This window comes from Pollicipes pollicipes, unplaced genomic scaffold (genome assembly GCF_011947565.3).
Source record: "Pollicipes pollicipes isolate AB1234 unplaced genomic scaffold, Ppol_2.1 Scaffold_4740;HRSCAF=5597_pilon_pilon_pilon, whole genome shotgun sequence".
NCBI lineage: Eukaryota > Metazoa > Arthropoda > Thecostraca > Pollicipedomorpha > Pollicipedidae > Pollicipes > Pollicipes pollicipes.
Window position 1 is genome coordinate 9,816,902 of NW_023596545.1, and position 19,943 is coordinate 9,836,844.

The 19,943-nt window shown below is 53.0% G+C and overlaps 1 protein-coding gene across 2 annotated transcripts in view; it reads right to left on the reverse strand.

Annotated features, from left to right (window-relative positions):
• The window catches only part of LOC119099117 (cyclin-dependent kinase 14), a 60,758-nt gene that overhangs the window by 35,786 nt on the left and 5,029 nt on the right, over positions 1-19,943 (reverse strand). Inside the window, exons 3-4 of one of the 2 annotated variants that reach the window (XM_037222199.1) lie at positions 19,704-19,790; positions 453-611 (exon numbers count right to left, since the gene is read on the reverse strand). In XM_037222199.1, coding sequence (XP_037078094.1) covers positions 453-611; positions 19,704-19,790 — 246 coding nt within the window. The remainder of the gene's footprint in view (positions 1-452; positions 612-19,703; positions 19,791-19,943) is intronic. The other variant, XM_037222200.1, reaches the window with a different exon arrangement.

Genomic DNA, 19,943 nt, shown 5'->3' on the forward strand with positions numbered 1-19,943 from the left:
GCGGGGAACGCCCCTGGTGCGAGTGTACGCGCTCACCGTCCCGAGGGGCTGGAGCCGCGGGGAACGCCCCAGATCCGAGTGTACGCGCTCACCGCGCGAGCGGCCGGAGCCGCGGGGAACGCCCCTGGTGCGAGTGTAAGCGCTCACCACGCGAGCGGCCGGAGCCGCGGGGAACGCCCCAGGTCCGAGTGTAAGCGCTCACCGCCCCGAGCGGCTGGAGCCGCGGGGAACGCCCCTGGTACCGCCCCGAGCGGCCGGAGCCGCGGGGCACGCCCCTGGTCCGAGTGTAGGCGCTCACCGCCCCGAGCGGCTGGAGCCGCGGGGAACGCCCCAGGTCCGAGTGTAACAGCCCTGTTCCACGGCCAGTGCTCCGTCTTGATCCCACACGTTCCCCGGCTCAAAGCATGACCACGTGCGTTGCTGGGAATTACGCGACACTTGCGTCCACCTACCCAGGTGCAGAGAGCCGTGTTTGGGGATGTTGCCGTTGGGCTCCAGCCGGTCCAGAAACTCTTCGGAGTAGCCGCCCGTCCTCAGCCGCGCTCCGTCAGTGACGTCATCACTCTCGTGGAGCGCGCCCTCGTCCACGGCGTCCGTGCTCTTCGATATGGCTGCAACAGAACGCAGTGACGTAAAGTGACGTCATATCACCCGCGGTTTACGTGGCGCACCCTCGTCCAAGGTGTCCGCCCTCTTCAACATGGCTTCCACGGGGCACGGTAGCGTCTCGCGACCAAATCCAGCATAGATCAGGGTGATGTTAGTCGGAGTTCAGTGCCCAGCAGCACAGACGGAGATGAGGATAACTAGCAGCATAAATAATTCGCCGAATTAAAGACGTCAGGCCCACTGACTCAGAGCATGATAGGAAACGCCAGGAACTTTAAATTCGGAACCGTTCAGACGCTAGCCCCAATCTCGGACGAGCTCACCTAGCCTAACCTTTGACATTGATAGACCGAATTTTCTCCAAGCTGATTAAACATCAATCGAGGAGCCACTCCGCAAGAGTTTTGGCTTTGTTCGGGCTAGTCTTTAATAATGTAGGAATGCTATCAAACTCAGATGTTTGAGATAACGATTTGGAGAATATTTGAACACGCGAAATGTCACCAGAACGCCGCGAGATCAGTGTCGGTACAAAATGTCGCAATGTTAGAGGTCGAACTTACCGAAATTTGAATTACATTTGACGCAAAGGTGCGATCTTAAGACCATGGTCCATTCTGACGGATCTGCCACGGATAAATTCGTACCTACGCAATGTGAACAACGTCATGTTGGGTCAGCATCGGAGCAGTCGTTTCCAAACTCTGCCCACGACAGACGCAGCTCATTGTGTAAGACAGCCAGCATGCTTTTGGAGACGCAGAGCACACACCAGCCCCACAAGTATGTTTCGCTCCACACTCAGAGAAGCTGTTCTACCCGCCCCGTCCATTGTCACTGACAGCTGCGTTAGGTCTGCGTCCGTGCAGACGAGCCCAGGAGACCCGAGCCCGCGGCCGGGCTGGTCGGCAGGCGACACGGCCGCTCCGACCGCCGCGGCCCCCTAGGGAGTGGCAGTCGCCGGTCAGCACCGCCGCCCGCCGCCCGACGAGACTCGGGCCGCGGCGGACGTCCGGCGGCGTCCTGCCGGCCAGATCAGAGGACCGCCGGGGCCAGGCACACCCACACAGCGGCGCCGGGGGAGCGACGGCGGCGGAAGCGCGAGCCTGCGTCCACCGCGTTACCAGCGCCGGGATGACTGCGCTACCAGCGCCGGGGATGACCGCGGCACCAGTGCCGGGGATGACCGCGTCACCAGCGCCGAGGGTGACTGCGTCACCATCGCCGGGGATGACTGCTTCGGGCGCCTTCACGGGAGCCCAGCGGACAGACGGGTCCGGTGTGGCGCACATACAGCGTCAGCAGCGTCTCACTTCCGGCCTGCCTGTGCCTCTCGACACCACGCCACCAAGCCTGGCGGACCCCTAATCCCGAGTTGCCTCGCCTCGCCCGCGGGGTCGATCACGCCCGTCTCCGGAGGCCTGACAAACTTGGGGCTGACCCGACCACAACAGCCGCAGTTCTCAGCAGCCGAGATCCGCCGCCGAGACTGGGCGAGCGCTCGCGGTCGGAGCGGGCCCCGACTAGCATCTGCAGCACTTACACGCACAGACGATAAAAGCAAAACCACATCTTCCAAGTTGAAAATACCTCTGCGACATAGCCGGCTTATCTCACCCAATGCGCTTTGCAGCGCCGTCTCTATTCCGATGAATAATTATATTATATTTATCCATATGCCCTAAAGCGTGGTTAACTCCACACTCCCCATCAAAATGTCAGAGCCTTGTGACGAAGCTATTCTGCTATCTGAAGTCCCCGTTCATTATTTGGTGATCTATAAGTTTCTGTTCAGGAGACTGCCCTCCACCGTTATATTCTCACGGATCTAGTGCGGTCGGCGGAAGCTGAGCATGACAGACACCTCTCTGGCATTTCCACTGGCCAGAGGTGACACTTCTCTCCTGGCCGATCCGATGGGCGCCGCGGATTTCCACCCCTGGTCTTCCAACGTATACAGGTGACACCCCTCGGTCGCTGCGTCCCTCCAGTCGGTGGACCTCGGTGACACCTCTCTCTATCCCTCCCTCTTCCACCCGCGTCGCTCGCTCGTCCGTCGCTCCCCCCCCCCCCCCCCCCAGTCGGTGGACCTCGGTGACACCTCTCTCTATCCCTCCTCGTCCACCCGCGCCGCTCGCTCGTCCGTCGCGCCCCTCCAGCCGGTGGACCTCGGTGATACCTCTCTCTATCCCTCCCTCGTCCACCCGCGCCGCTCGCTCGTCCGTCGCGCCCCTCCAGTCGGTGGACCTCGGTGACACCTCTCTCTATACCTCTCTCGTCCACCCGCGCCGCTCGCTCGTCCGTCGCCGGAAATCGTCGGCTGTCCGCGCAGCACGGCCGCCGACCATCAATCGCCGCCGCCGCCGCCGCCACGGCCCGATGGCGGACAAACGAGCGGCCGGCGCCGCGGCCGCCCGACGCCGGCCGGCGAGGTCTGAGCGCCCGGCAGTCACCCACACGGGCTGCGAACTGATGCGGGCAAGAGGGGACGGCCGCGCTGAGCTGACAAGAAGCCAAGCGGCATCCGACGGCCACTGCGAGCGAGAGAGCAGAAGACCTGCACTACCGCCGGAAGGAGGGTCGCCGCATCGGCCGGACGCTGGGGCCGGGAGCGCATCGGATGTGGCTGACTCAACAGCCGGCCACCGGCACGGCCGTGCGCTGCCACCAGACGCCACGCAATGGTGACGCCCAAACGCAGCGGTGGCGCATCCCCTGTCGCTTTCACGTGGGGTATCGTCTGTGGGACCCATTCTCGATCCAGCGAAGGAGCGGCCGGCCAAGACGCTGAAGGGGAGGAGCCCCCAGCAACGACGGAACCAGGAACAGACAGAACCAGAACGGAATCGGTACGGCCCGCCAGGCCAAGCGTGTGTCGGATTGTGATGTTGCTCAGCCGCCGTGCGGCCGAAGAGTTCCCATCGGAAGGAGCCCGCTGACTCGGCTGTTTGGGCGGCAGGTGCGCGTCGCCGCCCAGTGCTGCGCCAGCGGCGGGTCCGTGCCACGTTGCCCCCTCCCTCCCCCCCCCCCACACACACACCTTGTTGGGAAGGCCTGTTGCGGGCAACACGACGTGAAGTGGGACATCACTAGTGCACATGCAATGAATGACGTTGTTTTTTAACAGCCTTAGCAACTTTCTCGAGATTTGAGTCAACCAACAGTAATCTGTTGCTGAGAGCTGTACTTTCAGTAGCTGCGCTACGTGATATCCAAGCTGTGGCGTATAAAAAAGACACCAACCAGCCCAATAACGGCACGGCGGCGTCCTCACTAGGCCGTAAAAACGGCTCCGTCGGCGCGGAATGACCGCCGGCCGGATCGGGCTCAGCCCCGCGCGAGGTAATTAGCGGCGGGGTCCGACCGAGAGCGGCGGCGGCGCACTAGCAGAGTGGCGGCGGCGTACCAGCGGAGTGGCGGCGGCGGCCCCGGCGCAGGCGACGGGTCGCTCTGCCTCACACGTCCCGTCACCACATCCCACCGGCGGCGCACCAGTAGGCCAACGGCAGGCTTCCCGGCGCCAAATGCAACTGCTCTCGCCTTTCTTGCAAACAAAGCACAAGAACGCCAAGAGCTCTATTTTCGCAGACGCTGGGTCGGAGTCGGAGGAAAATAAGTTTAGCTCACGAAATAAGCAAACAGTTCTGATTGCTGAGAAATGATCGTGTAAGGACACTGGCGAAATAATTCACTCGATGTTTCGTTCATTTTTTAAATCATCGCGGCTTTGGTGACACGTGACATCTTCCCAGCCCCGTACGGAGAAGGATGGCATAGTAAAATAACGGGTTACACAAGTACACAAGGAACGGAATTCCGAGTCAATGATGAAATGTCGAGTACTCTAGAAGTCAGAAGTGCCAAGAAGATATATCAGTCACGTAGCTTCACCGCTCACCAACCACTGGAATACGACATTTTGCTGCCGTTTGCAAAAGAACGTCAAGGCCGGCTGGAACTCGCTCCGACATGCCGAGGTACGTTTCCGCCTCGCCTTCGGAAGGTCATGTGGATAGGTAATTTTTGTGGTCTGATTTTATACCCAACCAAACTACTCGTGACCATGAGCACGGCTTGAAAGGCAGGGTTTTTTTTAGGAAATAGGAACTCAAGATCGTCCACTTGTCACTGCAGGACCCTGTGTTGCATATTCACCAGTCAGAGCCTGACGACGGTGACAAGCGGCGACATGGCGCCACCTCGACAACACGACCAACCCCCTTGGAGACCGCCTCGACAAAACGACCAACGCCCCTGGAGACTTTCGCTCTGAAATTGGAATGCGAGTTGGACGGACACTGCAAACAGCAGCCGATGTAAGCGATGACACAATCATCCGTGAATATGAGGCAGAGAAGAAGACACAAGCCGGTGGTGCTCGGGCGGCATCGGACCATTCGCATTTTTTTGCAGAAACGGTAGCGCTGGCTGGCCGAAGGAATGTAATCTTCTCTACTACTTGAAGTGCGGTCGCTTTCTACACTGCCACCACGGCACGCCGACTGTAAGCAGGGAACTTTGTTCTGATAGTGTTGCGCAGTTCCCAGGCCTGCCCAGGGCTTCATCAGAAGCTATCTCGCTCCGCGCCGCACTGCGCGCAACAAGTTGAGTCCATTTGTCGGAACACGAAATGCACAGGACACTATGCAGAGTCTGGCTGATGGCTCTTCTGCGGGTACTATTCATGCAACCTACTACTGAGGAGCTGGGCATGACAGAAGCAAAGTTTCAATGATGCACAAGCAGGATATTAGCTAAGTGAACGTGATAGGCGACCAGGTCCATTTTACGGACAGACAAGTTTATCCGAAAGCGACGCGTGCAGGGGCAATTATACCAGACATTGGCCTGGCCTTAGATGATAGCAGGGACATCCTTGCACGGTTGCTCAAATACGGCCCATACATGAACTTGATATTACGGTTTCAACTGCAACGAAACAAAGGTGATCCAGCCCTTTTGTCATAGTAATGCAATAAGAATTAAGTGTGCTGGCTTCTTGAGTTCGGCAATGCGAACATAAACGGTCTTGATCGTTAAGCATCCTCACTAACAAAACACAAGTATATATATATATATATATATATATATATATATATATATATTCATCCTGCGAAACTAAGCGACTGGGTATTAAATAGCTGACGATCTGATCAAATGTCATCGCTTAACTTTGACATCATCCGCGATACACTTCGGCAACCAATGATGCTGCATGAAATGTTCAAAAATGCAAAGAGCAGTCATGAGACAAGAAAGACATCACGACTATGCTTACCGAGATTGAGAGCGGAAGACGAAAACCGAGGGCTTTGGTAATGGGCCTACAAAAAGGTTTGCTTACCAGAAGCCACGCAGCATGCTAACCACGTAACAAATAAAACCGATCTCGCACAAATTCTGCGTTCGGAAAGGTGACTCATGTTTTAGCTTCGATCAAGTGGATGGCGCACCTACACCCGCCTCCTTTCGTGACGCGGCGACTGACAACCCTGCCTATATTCCGACGCTGGAGCTCACATATACGATTGCGATTACGAACAGCGTGCTGCCACTATCCTGCACTGCGCGTCAGTCCGCTTATCCGCGAGATGGCTTAAGGCATGACAGCGTCGCCTGGGAAACCCGAGGTTGAGTTGTGTGCTCTTCAGAAAACCCTCCCAAGGTCCTGTCATCTAAGTTGTGCCTCGTTGTACTCAAACAGACGCCTGAGTGTTTTTGATCGCCTGCATGTGACGCGCTGTGAGTAAACGATTTTGTTTGTTTAATTTCGTCAATAGCATAGCTGTGGCGCAGTGCGGAAAATATCCGTCGATTTACAACTTGTGTACGCAGAACCAATGCTCTGGTCGCAGAGGTCGGTCGAGCGGTTTGAAAGCAAATCGGTAGATTGGGGTCTTGGAAGTTTGTACAGTAACGATTTTACATGTTTTTGGGGATACCAGACACGGGGTTTGGTTACCCCCCCCCCCCCCCGTTCCTGTCAGGGTGAGAGGCAGGCAAAGCCATATAGTCTAAACTGCTGAATTTTTCGCCAAAAAAAAAAACAGGCCAGCGACGACAGCAATGTCTCCATGTCAAAAATGCAACGGCGGCAAACTTTCGCCCCGTGCGACCAACACGGTTCCTCTGGCAAAGACGGTGAATCACTGCGAAACTGTATTCGGATCACAACCCCACTTTCAATCGACGCCGGGTGGTTTCGCGATGGCACCGTCGCGATGGCACCATCGCGATGGCACCATCGCAAACTTTACGAGCGGAACTGAAAAACGCCGGACGCCACGGCGCCGAGCGGAGTTTGCCCGTCTTGGCAAGTTTTTTTCTGGTAGAGGCGGTCGAGCCTTTTACGTCTGAGTACAAAGAGCAGACAAGCTGCACGCTCTGGGGCTCCCAAACACTGCTGTTTAAATGAATACTGATTACTACCCTACTTGAAAGAGCAGAGCCTGCCATTTGCTTCCCAACAGCAAACATCCGACAAATCAGGCTATCTTCAAGGAAAATGGAAAAAACAGTGGGAAGTCATCCCCGCCCCACCAAACCGCATTTGTACCAGTGCGTCTCTAACTCTCCCACCATCGCAAGACTCCAGCAGGGAAATAGCCCCGGAAGCCCCGGAAACACACGGACAGCTCTGTTTCTGCTGACGACTGTAGATCTGGTGTGCAGCGGACAGTAAAGTTCATGGCATTCGACAGTGATACTTCCGTGACAGAAGTTCAGCAATGTTCAAAAGAACGTGACAAAAGTGTTGTTGGGTTTAAATCATGTGGGATTCTGAGCTTATCAGTCGGCCCAGGGGTGTCATCCGCATCGTTTAACACTTTAACGTCAGATAGCCTTGAGTCAGCCCCAAGGCCCTATAACGTCGGCCCTATCAACTCATTGGCGCATTATGGATATACACAACTTGTGTGTACAAATTTCATCCTGAACATGATAGATTCCCTACGCTCAACAGTTATTCTAGACGAAGAAGCTTGGTGGCTCACCTGCACCAATCATTTACTGAGACGATTTCGTTCCAATAGACCTGCGCTCCATGAGTCGTAACGGGATTCGAGTCCGTTCGGAACAAACATTTTGGGAGCAGAAATATGATCATAAAATATGATTGCAATCATATTCGGGGGGGGATCAAATTGACCCTCCCCCGGGTGTTTTTCCGGAATGGTTTCCGTATGATGCGGCTACGCCGCGCCAAATTTTGCGTAGCTGTGGACAATTGAATAGCGGATCGTGTGGTATCAAAAAATTAGATGTACCTCGCAAGGTTGTTGACCTACGGCAGGTCAAGTCGGGTCACCGATTCGGCGAAGTCGATTTCTAGGCATTCGTTCAATTTGATGTAACAACGGAGTGCTAGACGAAGCCATGCATCTCTGAGATACCTCCTTAGGTAACACAACAATTGAATGACCAAATTCCATTGACCTAGTTAATGAAATTGGCCTAGAGTATGAAGGTCAGACCAAGGTCAAAACCAACCTGTTTTAGTAGTCTGGGGCTTGCTGTATAGGGCAGTTTATGGCACTCATTTTGAATTTATTGATAACAGGGACCGCATAAGACATATTGATTTTTTTTAAAGATCAGAACAGGCCACTGACCTTAAATGACCCGTGTCAAAATGTGGCTTTTAGGAACATAATGCCTAGCGTAATCTCTGTCGCTGATTCAAATAAAAAGCTCAAAACAGTCTTCTATCATTTTGGCCACCATGACGTCAGAAAAGGCAAGCAAGGTAACTGACCTTAAATAAGCATGCACCCTTTTGCATTCAACAGGTATCTATGTTCTGAAGACACTTTGGACACCAACTTGGAGTTTGACCTTGTTTGACCTTATTTTGCCCGAATGTCACGAACTGGGAGCCTCAAACTTTGACTCCAGTGAGTTCACGTACAAGCTAACACACCCAATGAACTTGGTGTATCTAGCCTTTTAGTTCCTGAGATCTCAAGGGTCAAATTGCCCCGACCTCCCCTCGCCCCCGCCCGGGGGAAGGGTATCCAACTGGCCACCCGGGCGCGTGTTAAAGAGTGGTTTGAACTCCATCCTTACTCACAATTTTGTGTAGACACAGCGCTGAATCACGGGACAACTCAACGTACTTTTTATTGTCAGTCAAGCGTTTGCAAAGTCAGTCAACTCAAGCTTGATTCAGTCAAATTTGCTGTGATTTCAGAGGCAGTTTTTATTTTGAAGCGATTCGAGCAGAAGTCTGATGTTAGTTTAAAACATTTTCTTGAAAACCACCACCGCTGCTAGACTTAAAGTGATTGGTTCTCCGAGAACCGTTATCCAACTTCATGCACTGGTTTCAAAACGAGACAAAATGTTGCCTTTCAAAAAAAAGCAACTCTATTAAATGCCGACAAATTGGAAACATCGGCACTATGACGGCTTCCTCACCTCGCGGAACCACAAGTCAGAACAGACGCGGCAAAACTTTTCGCATGCAATGAAAAATGATTTCGGTGAGGTTAGTTCTCTCTCGCGCCAATGGCTGTCTCTACGCAAAAACATCGTCCAATCCGCTCCGCACGCACGCACGCACGCACGCACGCACGCACGCACGCACGCACGCACGCACGCACGCACGCACGCACGCACGCACGCACGCACGCACGCACGCACGCACGCACGCACGCACGCACGCACGCACACACACACACACACACACACACACACACACACACACACACACCACTCCAACGGACGCCCGCGCGCCCGACTCCGTCTCCAACAAGTTTGGGACGACTCGCGTAAAAATCGAGGCTGGTGGACGTGGACGTGGACGTCAATGGAAGCCGAAGCAACCGATCTCCTAAGGGTAACAGTAACATAGGACGACGCGGCGATATTGCAGCAACCCTGACTAAAGACCAAGCATAAATCAAATGGGCGATTCGCAGGTTCGAAGCGCGTTGCGCTATTGGCCATCTCAGGCAAAATGTAACATCCTGCAAGCGTCCTTTGTGCATACAGTTACCACGGCATCTCTACGGGCCCGTTTCATCCCTGCCCTCCGCCGGGCTGACAACGGGTAATCGGCCGGTCTGTGGACAGACTGTCGCCTCGGCGCAGGCGGCGAGTGCGCCCGGTCGACGGTCGTCGGGCGGCGCCGGCGGTGCTGAACCGACGGTCGTGTTTGTCCGTGCATTGGCGATCGACCGGCGGCCGGGCCGGCCCGCTCCCGCGGCCGTCCTAACTCACACGGACGGCGGACCGGGCCGGCCCAACGGCGCCCCGGAAAACAGCGCCCGAACGGCGGAGGTCGGGACGCCGCCGCCGGAGGTCGGGGCACGGCCGCCGGAGGTCGGGACACGGCCGCAGGAGATCGGGACACGGCCGCCGGAGGTCGGGACACGGCCGCCGGAGATCGGGACACAATGCCACCAGAGATCGGGGCAGCGAGCCGCCCGAGGTAGGGACACCCTACCGCTGGAGATCGGGAAACCCTTCCGTCGGAGATCGGAGCCCCCACCACCGGAGATCGGGCGCAATGCCAGCAGAAATCATGACACTTGGAATGCGTGCCGCCCCCGTAGACGTCAAACAGCTAAGCTCCCGGCGACGCGCGTCGGTGCGTGGTTTTTCCGGAGACGGGACGACACATGTCTCCCTTGGCGAGGGGAGGGGTGGCTGCCCCCAAAGCAGTCAGGGCATGCCCGGTATGCTTGAGGGTTACGCCATGGAACACCATGGGGTTACATGGCGCAACCCCATGGCGTGCAAAACTCGCATTTGCGCAGCATAAGCCAAATTCGTTGAGCCTCCTTCATTTATTAGCGATTTTAGATTTTCACTACCGCGTAAATGACATTTCAATGGGCCTTAAAGTTTTCAATGAGACGAATTCTCCAGCTGATAGCGATGAAATCAGGGCCAAGTTCCGCGACGGCCATCCGATCCTCCGCCGTCAAAACCGCTGTGTCGTCCGTCCAACTGCGATTCGGTGGACCCTCAGCCTATCCGACGACCGACTTCTGCAGTAACAGCTCACGCGGCACGCTTTCAGGACATTTATTTCGCTGTCGGAAGCGATGCCGGCGCGTGATTGAGCGTTCTCGGTATCGGCCAATAAGCATGATTTACGACACGTCCCTCAGGCGCCGCACTCGAGACGGCCGGCCGGACCGGAGAGGCGCGCGGCCAACCCTGCAAGCAGAGCCGCGTCGGCCGAACTCCGTCATGTACGGGAAGTGGCGGTCAGGAAGTGGGGGTGGGGGGATTATTTTGCTCCTAATGTTGACCACATTTGGCGCCAACAGTGAGGTAAGATACGAAAAGTGAACTAAATACCCAGCGTGGACTGCATGCCGTCCCCATCACCACAGCAAGGAAATGCATACGCAGACACTGATCAAACACTCGCCTCTCCGTCATACAGCGAGGCTGCTATCCTCGCCACACGACAAAAACCGCGCTAGATACGATTGTGTACGATTTCGTACGTTTAGAAATGTACGTTTTCGCCATTGTTAACTGCAGACAAAGGCACTGGGAGAACGACCCAGCGGTGAACAATATCAATCAGAATCGGCCTCAGCGTCATCAAAACCCCGCTAGCTGGGTGCTGACGCACGGCTCCGCGCTGAGCCAGGAAAGAATTATCGAGAAGCCGCAGGACCTTGCGAAGAAAATGGAATGCCGCAACATGGCAGCATGTCGTTGGACGTGTGAATTTCATATGCAATGTGGCAACATGTCGTTGGACGTCTGAATTTCATAAATCTATTTACTTTAATCTTAGGACAAGAAGCTCCATCAGGACAAATAACTATTACTACAAAGAAAAGCGTCGCTGGTGAGAAATTAAAGGCATTTTGGAGCATACAACTGCACAGCTTCTTTTAAAGGCAGTTGCATTTAAAAGGAATGCTTCATATTTGAAGATATTGATGCAAGAATCAGGCGTGATGAACTAAGCTCACTATTGGTATGTATTTTTAAGGAGTAAGGAGCGCTCTAAACAACAAAATTTTTGACCTAGTAAACATTTTATTTACTACGCCACTGTTGATTGTGTCATGGAACGTTTGTATGGCAGTACTCACTTGCAGTTCTTTAATTTCCTGACAAGAGGCTCGCGGCGGTGCTGGATGTTTGCTACACCAAATATTGTTAGGCGCTCGTGTTTAGCCTTTTCTCGTGGTGTTCTCGCACATTTATTCTTGAGTTTAATGTGCTTGCTTGTATTCAAATACTCGATTTTGCGCCTCCCTTACTTAATCGATCGCAAGTCTCATTCCTGTAATAACTAAGAATGTACAACGTCTTGTACTATGTAGCATAAGACACCCTCTATAGCTTGCGCAACGTTGGTTGAGAGCCAATTGGCGGCTTTCTTAACCTTGAACGCCACATGGCCTGTAGAATGGCAGGGATTGAATGGCATTAGCATGGCGTCATCGATTGCTGGGTAACTTTGAACTTGTATGCACGAAAAAGCCTGCCCAGCTTCGCGGACGTGTAGCTCAGAAACTGGAGGTCTTGGGTTTTAGGAAGGAAAGGGCTGTAAACTGCACCGAATAATCTTCAGGATGGCTTTTTCAGTTCAAAACCTCGTAGAAATGTGGAACGCTCCTTTCAAGCTAGCAACAGCATACGACCCTACGGCACGCATAAAATATGCAAGAGCATATTTTACTGCATGGGTGATGTAATATAATTTAAAGTAGCTTCGTTTGCAAGTCAACGGGAAGTGTTTAAGTTTCTTTATGGTGGATCTCCACATAAATGTTAGGCACCTTAGCTTTACGGACGCTCGTAACAGAGCGCCACGTATCGTAAACATTGTGTGGATGGTGTATGAATGCATCGCTAATGATTTGCCTCCTTTACATTTGACTGGACGCCTCCTTAGATATATTTCCGGATATACTTCCGGAAATATATACCCTAGATATACTTCCGGACAAGTTATCTGTATCACCTGATCTATTTCTGATTGTACAAGTTTAACATTCACTGTGTTTCAAATACTTAATAATAATAAGGGCACTCAAGACAGCAATGCAACAAAATTTACAACATCTGATGAGACAGCGAACTATACACCTGCGAACCTGTATGACACTGACTTATTTACGTTTCGCATTGTTACGTGAAAAATACATTTGTAGATTCGTATATTCCGTCATAAAAAGGCCAGTGCTGTTTCGACGCAACTTGCTGGCCAGCTTTCCACAACTTGACAAGGTAAAAGTTACTGATGTTTGGGCTCGATGTCACATGCAATTGCTTACTAAAAACCTATGGGAATATCCTGCGATTAACTATTACAACCTTGCAATGTGTCTGTAATCAAGAGTGTAAATGTACGCGTGTGTTAGCGTTCGTTCGTGCGTGCGTGCGTGCGTGCGTGCGTGCGCGTAGATGTGCATGCATACGCGTGCATACGTCCGTGCCTACGTGTGTGCGTGCATACATTAGCGCGTGCGTGTGTTCGAACTCACGAAACTAATGGAACAGGCGGCGCAACGCCAGCACCTACGTCTTACTTCACCAAATCACCTACGAAAGCTAGGAAGACCGGCGCGGCTTGTACCCCGCCATTGCACGCGTCTGCCTCCATATTAGCGTGACCAGGCGCGCGTGCCAGCGCGGGGCCTGGGTGAGCTATTCGTAAAAACGCTGCTCCACGTCCGTTCATATAATTACCTTGCCCAGGGTAAATACACAAAACACATGCGGGGCCGGATGTGAGTAGTGATGGAATAACCGGGATATTGATTCCAGGGGCGCAGCCAGTATATGCGACGGGGAGCTGATTTTTTTAGCATCTAGGTCCAGTTGTGCTCGCAGCGTCTGCGCACCGCGCACAGACACAGACGCCACAAACGCTAAAACGTAAAGCACATAACATATCAACGGGTAATAAATGCTGGCTTGCTTTAACACCAAAGCATTCATAGCAGCCGTGCATCGTAGCTATCCATTCATCTGTCGTTTATCGTTTGTTTTCTTCCCTGCCTGATTCATTCTGTAAGTGAAACTCAAAGATGGTAGATGAGCCACTATTCGAGAGAATCTATGTTCAGAGCAGATGCTAAAAGCTCCGAAGGTTTAATTTGTACGGGGCATGATTTGCACGAAACACAGTGCCAAGGTATTAGGTAAGGGAGCTATTGCATGCTGTCAGTTAATGTTTCCAAAAAGACAGGTCCCACAGCTTCCCCCTACTGGCATGATACGCCTGGCCAGTTACCAGTCGACCGTCGGCGATGTGTGGCATAGGAGCCATGTCCAAAATTAGAAACAACATGTCCGCCATGCGGTGACTAAATGTTTGATACCCCGACGACCGCTCGCCGTATCAATAGCTAACCGCTGATGGGCGCGCATGCCAATGTCCACCGTAGTCAACGAGATGCAAAAGCCAAGATATGTTTCCTTATCACCAGATTGCGGAACAGCAACAAAGATACTTAGGATCCACAAATAAGGCAACCATCCAAAAAGTTCCAAGTCTCGTGAGAGTTAGTGACCGAGAAAATCTTCAGGCCATGACAGTGGTACGGGGAAACCCTAGTTTAACCACGAGACAACACAACTTGGGCGGCCCGACCCGACTGCCATGTCTTACGGGACCTTACAACCTTGCAGTCACCATGCGATTACCATGGGAATCGTAAAACTGCCTAATCACGAACAAGCTGTACAGCGCGGAACGAAGTCCAGTGGAGTTCTCCGCTACCGGCATCGTAGTGACGCAATACGCATGTATGATCACGGTGAGAAAGCGGACCATCACATAAGCGGACGTGGCAATCGATGTATAAAACGGCCAAGACAGTCACGCGCTGTTGTGCGCACGCCACTGACCCGCTCAATTTGGGCTGCGAATGGCTGAACCCATGCTTCCGTGACCTAGCGGCACCTCCGGCTTAAGTTGACCTACTTTCAACTCGTGCAACCTGAAACTCATCAGCAGCGCACTGCTCCCCAAATGTATCGTGCACAAATGTAAACGAAGTCCCGGAACTAATTTGGTTCTGTGGTTATATTACAACGCCACAACGACTTGACCTATGACGACCAGACCATTGAATTGAGCTGCCATGGCCTCGTGACACATACTAGACCTCGTAATCCAGCTAAGCCTCAGTAAAGCACGGGCGAACATGGAACCGTCCCAAGGGCCAAACCCATATTGTCGATCGAATCTACGACATCTCTCTGCACTGATCGAGGATGATCCAAAACCTGGTTAAAGAAGCCTCACGACAATCGTTGACAGAGACATAATAATCCAGGCCGCTAGGGGGGGGGGGGGGGCTGATGCTACATGCTCAAGCAGCAAAAGTGAGTTAAATTGATGAAATCGTTGGAAATAAGTCGCTTTTAACGGGTCTTAACACGCGCTCAGATGGGGGTCAAATTGACCTGCCGAAGGTTTTTCCCGAATGGTTTACGAACGGTGCGGTGTAGCTGCGCACAATTTTGTAGACAATTGTAGACAATTGAATATCGGATCGTTTGGCATAACAAATTTAGATGTACCTTGTAAGGTCGCTGACCAATGGCAGGTCAAAGTCAGGCTGTGGTCTCAGCGAAGTCCATTCCTAGGGAATCGTTCAATCTGATGCAACAACGGAGTGTTAGACGAAGTCACACATCTCTGAGATGCTTTCTTAGGAAACACAAATATTGAATGAGCAAACTGCGTTGACCTAAGGTCGGATATGAAGGTATGACCAAGGTCAAAACCAACCTGTTTTATTACTCAAGGGCCTGCTGTATGAGATAGCTTCTGGTGCTTATTTTAAATTGATTGATAGCAGGAACCGCATTATACATCTTCCATGGACTTCTTGGAGGTCAGAATCGGTCATTGACCTAAAATGACCGAGGTCAACATTTTGTTTTTAGAAACATACTGCCCACCATAATCTTTGTCGCTTATTCAAATGCAAAACTCAGTGCACTCTTCTACGATTTTGGTCACCATGACCTTCAAAAGGTCAAAAAAGGTCACTGGCCTTAGATGAGCGTGTGACTTTTTGCTTAGAAACAATCATCTAGATTCTGGGGCCACTTTGGAGACCAACCTGGAATTTGGCCCTGTTTGGCCTTATTTGACCCGAAGGCCATGACCTAGGAACCTCAAACTTTGACCTAAGTGAGTTCACGTGCAGGTCAACGCACTCTTTACATTTGATGTCTCTGGCTCTCTTAGTTCCCGAGATCTCAGGGGGGTCAAATTGACCCCACCCCGTCCCCTCACCTGAGCGGAGGGCATCTAGCCGGCCACTCGGGCGCGTGTTAATGTCATTATGGAAAATCTTTCGCACAGTTACACATATGGCGGACTAATGCAGGTTCGTGCCCCTCTCCCGTTCCCTCCCTTACATGGTCTTAAGGGCACCTAAGTTCATCTCGCTCAGCACAATCACACCGATCGTTATATAAAGAACGTTAATCTAAAGCCAATAGGACTGTTGTGAGGATCTAAAGCGCCTCCTCCCCTGGGGTGTCTCAAAAAATTTGATGTGGGGCGTGTCCACCAAGTACCCACCGCATGTGTGGCAAAACCTGACCTCGTGCGCGCTCAATTATCCATAACCCATCGACCGCATTTAGTCAATCAGTCTTCCTGGTCGAATCTGCTACGCATCGTTGGCCCAGCCATCGCAGCCGCTGTTTTAGTGGCCAGAAAGTGGTTTCTTTTGTACCGCACACACCCATAGAAAGATACTACGGCGAGGAACCAGGGCCGTGACTAACGGTTCTATAAACAAGGTAAGTGTTGAACGAGAGACTCGGACTCAGGTTGCGAAACAGTTAACTGGGACTCAAGGTCCGTCTTATGACTCGGTCTCGGACTAGGATTTAAGGACCTGGGACTCGGGCTTAAGACCCTGTGACCAACTGCCAGACCCCTGGGCACACACTCAATGCCAAAGGACTCGAACTAAAGTGCATCAAGCTGATGGACTTGAGTTCAGGCGATGTCCAAAGGGCAGACTAAGGACTCGGACCCACGCCCAACACATAATCATCCGGCCGAGGACTCCGGCTCTCGGACTCGCAAACTGTCTCGCAAACTACCTCGAGCCGGAATATTCTCATAATATATGATGCAAATGGCTACGAAAACACAAAGCATCCAGAGTTGTGTGCGGACAGACTCGAAACCATTGGCACGGCGCTCGTTTAAAAATGAAATGCAAATATCTCTAAAAACAGCCCAGCCCACGAAACATACCCTATGTAGGCAGCGGTGCCCATCTCCATCGAGCGGGTGTCCGGCGCTGCGTGCCCGCACGCGCCCCGAGAGCGCCCTCGGCTGCGGCCAGCGGCGCCGGGGGCTGCGCCGCGCCCGGCCCGGCAGCTGACCCACACACCACGCTACAAGTGGTCCAGCAGCGCCCGCCATCGTCGCTCACAGGATCGTGGCAGACCGTAACCGATGTACGCAGACCCATTCCCAAAAAGCAGGCATACGCGATGCTGGAAGACAATGGCGGGCCGTGGCAGACTAGTCGAGACGAGCATGCGGTGCAGGACAGTGGGACTGGGGCAGAAGCAGCCGGTAAACCGGTTGCACTTACACTATATTTTGCACTATATTGCACTATATTTGCACTATAAATCACTCATATTTACTGCACGCGCATTTGAGTCGTCTCCACTGCTTTGGCGCCGGCTCAACGGGAAAACAAAGATAATTTTTAACCCACGCACATCTGCCACAACAGTACAAAAGGGCGGCTTATCAGGCAAAAGCTTGAATGGGTCCCACACAGACCTTGTGGTCCGCGTGCATTAATTTGAATGGTCCACATCCGTTTTTATTAGGAGCCTCCACGTACTGAAAGCGGAATCCCAAACCATCTCGGCAGGCGCTTCTTCCACATATCTGCGCTTTTGTCTGGCGCTCTTTGTGGTAGAAAGGGCTATTTGTTTCAGGGGATTGTGTCGTAGGTTTTTCTTTGTGCTGGAGATGCCGGTTGACGGCTTCTAAATAGGAGTTTCGATCAACCTCTGACGCTTTGGTATCCACAACCAACCACGCACCTGGGGAGTTCATCGCCACACTCTCCCCGCACTGCGCCCAAACCAGGCGTTGGAGAACCACGCAATATTGGGTCCAAGTGTATCAATAGTGTCCCCCACATCGATCAATAGCACTCAGGGTCCACCATGTACACAAGGTTTACAAGCACACATGCACACAGGGTCCACAAATCGATAGCACACAGGGTTCATCATGCGTATAGGGTGTGTTCGTATGTCCGTCGCCGTTCTTCCTCGACACTCCTTGAAAAAGTGCGATCGACATGCTGGTCCTGAAGTTGCATCTACAAAAAGCAAAAACCTGCCTCATTTAAATCTGGTCGCTACCACATTCGAAGAAGTAACTTGTGCAGCGATACCACACGCGATACACTGCGCCCATTGCTTCTGCCGCGCTCGGAATGGTCCCTGGGAGTCCGTTCTTGAAGCGCCTCGAGCCCCATCTGCGATTCACACCGGATCTCCTCCTCGGCGTCAGAAAGCCGCATCTCCACACTGAGCTCCATCTTGGACAAGAAAAGAGGTCGCACAGAGGTGAGCCCGACCCTTACAGGCGAGGTTGCGACGATTGAGTTCGTGTGGGCCAAAAAGTCGCGCGTTTCTAGCGCACCGTGGGCGGGAACGCTGTCATGCTCACACGCTTGGCCCTCAATGTTCTCCTTGAGACAGGCAGGTCAAGAGCACGACCCAGGGCACGTCTGTCGTTTTCTCGACACTTCCAGTGAATTGATCCCAGGGGTTCAGACTGCCAATTCTGAGTTCTCCAAGTCACTCCGAGGTGTCCGAGGCAGAATGTTCGGCACGGTTCGCCTGAACTGAGGCGCGATGGCAACTGCGTGCTCCAGGCAACCATCGCAACGCGTCCACTCACAGAGGACTGAAGACACGCGCTTCCTTTGTCCATCTTTATCGCACTTCGCATACTTTTTTGCCGAATTTTGATATCTGTTATCATCGTCTTCTGCTGACGGCCGTACGGGTCAAACGATGCGCGAAGCCGAGCTGAAATTGTGCACAAACGCGTGCGCACGAAACGGATTGCAGTACGAAATGTCACGCTGGAAGTTGCACAAGGCGGAAGGGCCGATTTTAGGATAACAGAGTTACCGCAAATCGTACATATGGGTGAAACAAACTGAGCGACACACACAACCCAATCCGTAATCGCGTCTTCGAAAAAAGCCGGTCACCGCTTAGTGCGGGCGTTGACAAACCCGGAATCCCACCAACAACAAGCCGACTTATGTGAAAAGCTCATGAAAAGCAGGAAAGTGAATCAGAGGCAATATTGGGGACGACACGCACGCTTCATTTATTCGCTGCACTTAAAGCTATCGGAAATGTCGCAGCAGAGGGATTCGGCTACCCATAAACTGGCAAGACCATAAAGTAGATCGGGATCGAACTGCGCGATGGCAAAGCTTTGCGGCAATGATAATTTCTTCGGAAATCTGGCGGCGGCGGCAGGGATATGAATTGCTTGACATTTCCGGTACGCAAAAGCAGATTCAGCAAAGACCAACAGAAAGCTGAGCACAGGTTATCACTTGAACTTTACACGGCGTAAGAGGATGCCGCATCATGAAAAGTCAGGTCGATTTATAGCCCATGTGAACTTTGCCTTCGAGAATTGTTAGTCTGCCCTGCATGGTCATGACAAATGGTGAGCTACCGTGTTCATTTTTGTGTCCGCCCCTCCAGCCAGGGTAAGAAGCAGGCGACGCCATATAGCCTCAGCAGCTGAGCGCGTCGTAAAGCCTCATGACATACCGTGTTTTATCGAAGTAGACTTAGTGGCGCCCGTGAAAGGCCTTTTGTTAATTTTGAAAAGTCGGCTGCACGTAACTTCTCCGTTTCCATGGGAGCAATTTGGTTCCCCTCGGGTTATTCCCAGCTTAAAGTTATACAGCTTCCCTTATAAGGGATCAGATCTGATCACGGCCCCTTAGTCCACGGGCCATGACAGCGACCCGCACGACCCGCGAGCCTCCGAGCCAACGGCCGGCCAGCTCCAGCTCCAGCTCCAGCTCCTGCCACACGCCCATTCACACTGCAGCACTCACCGAGCCGGCCGAAACTGGAGCTGATCCTGCGCTTCAGCTTCTGCACCCGGCTCAGCCGCCCTTCCACCTTGCCCCGGAGAACCACACCTGGAGGGGAGCGCTGGCCTGAGCACGAGCACACGCCTCGGACCGGGCCGGCCCCAGCTCGCTCACGGAGGTGGGCACCCGGCACACGGGGGAACTAATCACCGGCTTCAGCAGCTCCGAGCATGATCCACGTTATCGCGGGCAGCCACGCCC